Source organism: Strix aluco, chromosome 3 (genome assembly GCF_031877795.1).
Source record: "Strix aluco isolate bStrAlu1 chromosome 3, bStrAlu1.hap1, whole genome shotgun sequence".
In the NCBI taxonomy this organism is placed as follows: Eukaryota; Metazoa; Chordata; class Aves; order Strigiformes; family Strigidae; genus Strix; species Strix aluco.
In genome coordinates, this window is record NC_133933.1 from 115,426,361 (window position 1) to 115,434,145 (window position 7,785).

Here is a 7,785-nt window from a genome sequence, read left to right on the forward strand (position 1 = left end):
TAAACAATCACTTGAAAATAAAACTGAAATTTGCATATGAAATAACCAGTGTGATCTCACTAATTATTCATTCTGTAACTAACAAGCTGCAATATGAAACCGACCTTTCAAAAACTCATCTTACCTCATTTCTCTCATCTACATCCCTGCATTTCTCAAGAAGCGCTTTCAGAGCAGGAACGTTTCCTTCTTCTACGTAGGTCAACAGACTCTGACTCATCAGACTTGCCATCTTTGTACAGTATTTAAAATTCTTCTATAACAAAGCTTATCTGTATTTCAGGAAAGGAAAAAAAAAAGAAAGCATAAGTAAAGGCTGTAAGAGTTAACTCTGATATTACAAAGCATGAATTGTACATGCCAATAAGTTATTGGTTGGGTACAAATACCTGCCATTCTCCCCAACAAGAGCCTGTGGAGATGTGCATGGAAATGCAGTACATTTCAATGAAGAGTCAGTTGTTTAATCGTTCTAGTTCTTAGAGAATTACACAAGTTATTCCAATTTTTAGGCACTGTCTAAATATGTATTTTGAATGGAATGCATAGTAGTCTTTCATTTGCATAAATTTTTCTGCATATATAACATTATAGGAACACCCATATTACGTTACGTACTTTATATACCTAGTTATTTACAATATAACCCTTACCCTTTATATACATAGCAGAACATTGAGACTACTCAGCATTATGAAATACAGTGATAATATCTAAGTTGCAGCCATATGGAACTCTTGAGAAACACCATTTATTAAATCAGTTATCACCAACTTTATCCAGACATGCCCGCATGTGATGGCATGTTGTTAACTTGCTAGTCAAACTTAACATAGCTTCTGTTGACTGATTATATGTTTTTAACCTCTCATATGTGAGACAGGAAAGGTTCTTCTTGGTTAAGGCAGACCATTAAGAACCATTTATGAGTTCCTAAAAAATTGCGGGTTAATAAGTTCAGAGAACCAGTAGTATTACTGCACCAAATTTATACGCATACAGCTCCAGAAACCAAATTATTCATTGCACCTAAATCAAGTTTCACTGGATGCAGAACAAATCGTGGGGCTAAACACAAGACTCCACCCATGCCCTACCACCCTTCTCACCAGTGGATGACATGATTGCTCTCTCTCTGGCTTTTTCTTGCACGACCACTGTGTAACAGCAGAGGAAAAACTCCAGTTTAGTGTTAGCTAAACCCTACTGGTTAGGCTATTCTCTACCAAGCAGAAGCCAAAGACCAGCGGCTTTCCCAGGCAAATGTTCTAACTTTTATTCTCACATAAAAGCAGCCAGTGAATTTTTCTGCACTCCCAACTGAAGTGGAACATTAGCTAAAAAGACACAAGAGGAAGCCAGCAGGAACTTCACTACACTTAACACGGAGAAGTTAGTTTAGATTTAGAGATTTAAACCAAACAATCGAGCTCTGCTTTAAATTGCTTACATAGACTGTAACACTACGCACCATCCTTTCTCCTTTAGCAAGTAAGCATATATAGACAAACACGCTGCTGTCAGGATATGTCAAGACACAACCTGAGCTCACCTGCAGCACCACAGCCATCAGATGACCCACACATACAAATGCCTTCTTCATAAAAATGTCGTCAAAGAAGCCAACACGCTCAGTTCGGTTAAGATGACAGCAACTCTGGGTACATGCATAAGAACTTTAGGCACACACAAATGCCTAGTGACAAAAAAAACCATAAACCACGTACGTGTTAATATGCAAGCAGAAGAACATGAGAGGGTGAAGAGAGGAAAACAAAGGACTGTGACTCCCGCTGTTAAACTTGGGCTTAAAATCCAGGTTGGGTTGCAGTTTAAGGGACAAATTCCAAAGAACTCTCCATATTCCAAATTTCCACATACCATGGAAAAATATACAAATCAGATAACATCATTCAGACATTATTTAAAACCCAAACCTAAAATCAGTTTAAAAAAAATCTAGATTTGACATACAAAGCCCAGCAACAATTTTACTAGGCACTGCACAAATTGCCAGTCTCTCCCACAAGAACATTATAAATAAACTAAGAAAACAAAAGGTCTGTCACGTTTACTGTACAGTGACAGTACCATCATGCAAAGGGCAGTGAGCAGTACAACAGCGGTGTCATGTAATTGTCTATATTTTTTTCAGTAGGAGGAAGAGCTAATGGAAAGGTTGCAAACTTAAAAAACCTAAACCACACCAAAAATGAAAGACTGAAAAGAAACAGTGATTGTAGTGACTCAGTGCCCACACACAGGGTCCTACTGCCATTTCAGACACAAAAATACCAGAAAAGTCAGCATCTTGCCTGGCACCCAGCTCCCAGTCCAGAACGGTCCGCCTCCCTTACAGCCTGCGCCAGTACCTTACAGCCCTAAGCAGATGTCTGGGATATTCTCGGGCACCTAAAATTACTTTAGATATTCACATGCAGGCACCTGAATTCCTCCTGTCATTTTTTATGTATTTTAACACAAGTTCAGGAAATGTGACTCTCTGCTAGCTCCACTGCTACCACTGACATTTTCAGATTTCCCTGTGCAGTGTCCCAGCTTCTCTCCTGTAGCTGTACCTTAAAGCCCCATGCTATTTTCCATACCAAATACCAAACTGAAAACTATATTAAAAATCATCAGCAAAACACGACTACAAGGTCTCACCAAGTGAATTATACTCTGCAGTTGCTATCAAAATTTCACCAATTAATTCTTAGCTAGCATGAAAAGGAAAAAAAGTATTCAGTACTGCTTCCTCCTCAAAGTAAGGTTCTTCCCTTGATGTTCCCTACTGTCATGTTTCAAAAAGGCAAAGGCAGCCCTGCTGCACTGCAGATAAGTATCCTGCTTCAGAAATCATTACTTGAACTCCCAGTTATTGAGACAGTGCAGCTTCTGCCTTAATGTAGAGCTGAATCTTTAGAGGCAACCTAAACTTCCGACTAACAGCAAAATACCTGATACAAAATAACACATCTAGAGCTGCATTTACAAACCACATGTTAATACTACTTTTTTAAAATGATAAAAGCTTTGCAGGGGTGAAACATCTCCAAGTATATTAATATTCTTTGCCACCCAGACCTCACTGTCACATAATATCTTCTTAGAATGAATAATGGTCTATTTTATAAAAACAAAACCAACAAAATCAAATACTCTAAGTATGAATTTTATATTCTCATGCTTTCACTTGCCACTTTTCAGGCAAGCTTCTTAAAGCATCCAAAAGGCTGAGATCAGTGGAAGGCTTTAGGAAAGCACTGTTTAAGGAGTCAGTAGCAGAGATTTCCATTTAAAATGCAACTGGAATTCACCAGGTTAATCTACAAGTTCGTATTCTTCTCATCCTTAAATAAACACAGCAAAATAAAGCACAAAAAAACCCCAAAACCCCAACACCTTACCAACAAAATGGAAAAAAGTTGGTGTTAAGATTTTTTTAAGTTTTACACACCACACACACCCCCCCCCCCAAACAATAAATATGCCTGAAGTTAGGCTGAAGTTCATTTATGATATTTTCACTCATGACAGCAACTCAGTATAAACTGAGCACAGCCACAGGCATTTTTTTATTAAATAAGATCTGTTACAAGGTTTTGAAAATTAAGCACTGTACTCAAAGCCCGTGTGGGTACTGGACACTAAGGTGTGATTTCTTCCAGTGCTTAAGATTTCTTTTAAATTGTCATAAACCAAGACTCTGAGGTATAGTCTCTAGCTAGATAAGTAACTATTTTGGCTCCTTGAATGGAAAAAACTCCTGAAATATATGCTCATATACTTTTCAAAACAAACAACCCTAGAATAAAAAAAAACTCAATAGTTCATCCTTTACCAAAATAAAAGACAGTAACTTAATCCCTGCCGAATTTCACACATCTAGTGAAAACCAGTACCATTCAAGAGCATCCAATACATATACAGTCCTTAATTGCTCAATTAACAGTATTTACTTTGTGTTCTGACACAGCAGAACTCTTTTCACAACCTATAACAAAACCAGGAACCCATCTGGAGGTTGATATCCTTTCCAATAAGTATTAATGCTGTTATTTTTTTCTCCCACCAAAGCAAGTCAATTCCCAGGCCACCAACCATCTCTCCATTCACAATCCAAACTTCAAAGCTTAGAAATCTCACAATGCCCTTGGGCAGCAAATCCTGGTATTTTATAAGACTAACAACACACCAAGAACTATGAAAAGATATATTAAGAGCACAAATGCTTAGGTGAAGGTAAATGTTTGCACAAGGATTGACCTGTTTTTGTAAGGCTCTCACATCCTAGCTGAAGCAGATTTTATCGCTGTTTTGGAAAGACAGCAAAAATTTGCTGATTTACAAAAATTTAGTTTCAGCTGCACCAATGCTGTCTGTAGAGAACCTGATAACTCAAATCTGCAGATATTTAATGTACTCTCAGAATCTTGTACAGTTTCTAACTACATTAAAAAATATTACACACTAAATTTTCCAAACATCATCATCTTTTTCATAGTTCTCCCCATTTTTTTTATTGTGTGAGCTGTGATCGTTCATGAATAAATATCAAAATCAAATACTAGTGTTATTGAGAATTTATTTTCTTGTTTTGTTTCCAATAGGTAAAATCATAGTGACTTACATAAAATTCATACTTTTCATCATATGATGAAAAAAAATTGTCGCCTTCTTTTTAACACGTTTCCTTCTATTTCCAGACACAAAAGCTACCTTCCCAACATGCAATACGGTGGCAGATCTTTCAGTTAACTGTAAAAGGAAATAATTACAGTGCTGCTGAAATCTGAGCACGTATAAGTCAGATACAGAAACATGCAGTATTGTGCCCTTAAGAACTGGAAATGCCCTCCTTCCAAATTAGAATTTAAAGAAACGTGGAAGACAGAGGAATTGTATATATAAAATTTATTACAAAAGACAAATATAAATCTGTTTCATATTCTCACATATTTTTATACTTTATGATGGCAGGAGAAATGAAAAACAAGTTGGAACATCACTTTTACTCATGCTGCACAGAATCTTGCTAATACAAGCATTAGCCATCCTTTATGACACCTCACTGTAATTACTTGCTAAATGGACACACTTCATAAACATTAAGAGATCACAAGTCAGGCATCACGTGAAGCAGTAAATATTTTTAACTATTCTTTCTACAAGGACTGAGTCAAGCAGGGTTCTGTTTAAAGAACAAGTTTTCAAAACAGTTGAAATAAGTCTCTAAAATATTAATTTCTGGTATTCAGAGGCAGAAGGAAATAACAAATCTAAGTTTTCATAAGAAGTCTACACCCACACCTCTTTTCCAGCGCCTGAAGTTCCAGTATGACTAAAGACTTTATGCTGATTTTCAGCTTTTCCCTATTTATGTGGGAACATTTATTCTACTTCTTAGTCATACTCCTGTTATCCACATGAGAAACATTTTAATAATTACCTTATTTTTTGTTACTTTAGATCAAAGAACAAATAGTGTAACTAGAAAATATTGAGAGACACAAGAAGATAACTAAAGCTAGACATACATTCTTATTTTGAAACCTGTAACAAACAGAACTAAAAGAAGTTTGCACAAAAGGAGATCCCTATGTTTGTAACCATTATTACAGTACACTGTAAGAAATACAGAAAACAGGAGATACACAAGTCATTCTTTTCCATATTAGGCACACAAGGCAATAGTCATTTCCAAATATTGAGAAGATTTTTATTTTTTTTAAATAAAACAATCAAGACTAGAGATTACATCCAAAATACTGGGAAGCTGCAACATACATTTAAACAAAAAGTCACCATTGTTATCTGATAGCAACTATCAGGTATGTTCTATCCTGGTTAAAAAGATCAGTTAAAAGAAAGGTTTTGTGAAGTATCTGGTAATGGGATTTAAACCTTATCAGACAAACTAGTCTACCTGAAGTATGGTCAATGGACAATAAAGTAGTGCTAAGCACATCTGAACTCCAAGGAACAAGTCAACTCCTGTACAAAATACTCAGTCCTACAAAATACTATTTCAGGTTTCAAATACTGCAAATACAAGAAAGTAAACAGAAACAGGTGTCAACATTAAGTGTTTTTTTAAAAAAATATTAACCAACATAAATCAATTCTGTCAAAGCCTGTACAAAGCACATACAAGTTCAGCAAGAAAGTCTACAATATTATCTTATACTGTCTCACAAAGGCAACGCATTTCTCTTTATCGTAAGATTTCTCTGCATCATAAGGTTTGCTAGTCACAGCCACAATAGACCTTGACAAAATCTAACAATTGGAGTTCTTTTACTTAAGGAAAAAGTCGGTTGTGATGAAGATTTTTTTGTTTAAAAGATTTTTAAATTGATACGGCCACATTTCAGAAGCTGTGGTCACACAGGATTTCAAGCAGATTTGAATTTCTTGATAACCGAGTTACTTTAAATAACCACCACTGCAGAACAAAGAACATACGTCTATTCAATAGACAAATACGTGGGGTTTCTTATGTATTCTGATCTGATAAAAAACCCCTTTTAATCTTTCCATTTCTTTACTATTTGACAAGGGGAGGATGTAAAATAATTACTCCCATGGTTCAAACACTTTTCCAGCAAAAAAGATGTTATATTACTACAGCATCAATCTTTCATCAAAAATTACAGACGGGAAAGCACTTTCCCAAACGAATTTTTAAGCATAACGTAAGAAGTAGCAAAGCCCTGTCCTTCAGGGGTTTTGCTATTCAAACTCAACTTCTTCAGTAGTGCCAGGACCAGAGAAAACGGGCACAAACTGAAACACGGGAGGTGCCGTCTGAGCAGCAGGAAACGCTCCGTTACTTTGAGGGTGACCCAGATCTGGCACAGGCTGCCCAGGGAGGTTGGGTTGTGGAGTCTCGATCCTCGGAGGTAAACAAAACCCATCTGGACACGGTCCTGGGCAGCCCACTCTTGGTGTCCCCGCCTGAGCCAGATGACCCGCGGAGGTCCCTCCCAACCTCAACCATTCTGTGATTCGTTACCTTGGAAATTAGATGCCAAACTTTCCTGTCGAGCTCGTATCTATCTTCCCCAATGAACAAAAGGAGAAAAAAAACGGTACAAGAGACTCCCTCACTCCCGGGGGCGGAACCGGCAGCGATACCTGGCCGTGCTGCTGCACCCCACGGGCCCTTTTATCCCCGGTAAGATGTCCCCGTCACCCACACAAGAGGGCCCTGCCCGCCGGTCGCGCACAGCGCTGCCGGAGTCCCAGGGGCTGGCCAGGGCGCAGCGGGCCGGTGCCCCCACCCGGTCCGAGGCGGGTGGGGGCCAAGCCCACGGGCACACCGCGAGCGTCCCCTTCCCCGCCCCCGGCGAGTCCCCTGCGGCCGCGCCGCTGCGAGGGGGCGGCGGGCGCGGCGGCGAGGAGGGGCCCCGCGGCGCCCTTTGTTTGTCAGCCGGGAGCGCCCCCTCCCCCGTGCCCTTCCCCCGTCCTTCCGCGCCTGGCCCGCGCCGGCCCCGCTCCCCGCCTTCCTCTCACCACTCACCCCACAGCCGGAGGGACTCGGCCCCTGCGGGCGGCTCCCCTGGCCCAGCCCGAGACTGACAAGGCGGCAGCGGCCCCGAGCGCTCCTCACTTCCCCCCGGCAGCGGCGGCCATCTTACCTCCCTCTGCCCTCCTCCCCGCACCGGGCCCGTCACCTGACTGGGGGGCGGCGCCGCCCGCCGCCATGAGGGAGGGCGGCAGCGGCGGGGCCGCCCTCGGCACCGCGCCCGGGGAAGAGCCCGGGGAGGGGACACAGCGACA

At 40.4% G+C, this 7,785-nt stretch overlaps 1 protein-coding gene across 6 annotated transcripts in view; it reads right to left on the minus strand.

The window, feature by feature from the left end:
- Positions 1-7,785, minus strand: part of KIDINS220 (kinase D interacting substrate 220) — an 85,257-nt gene extending 77,472 nt beyond the window's left edge. For 3 of the 6 annotated variants that reach the window (XM_074820018.1, XM_074820017.1, XM_074820012.1), the window contains exons 1-2: positions 7,526-7,662; positions 125-272 (exon numbers count right to left, since the gene is read on the minus strand). In XM_074820018.1, coding sequence (XP_074676119.1) covers positions 125-232 — 108 coding nt within the window. In that variant the 5' untranslated portion in view covers positions 233-272; positions 7,526-7,662. Of the gene's footprint in view, positions 1-124; positions 273-1,552; positions 1,656-4,633; positions 4,762-7,525 lie in introns of those variants that run through there. The other 3 variants (XM_074820013.1, XM_074820016.1, XM_074820015.1) reach the window with 3 other exon arrangements.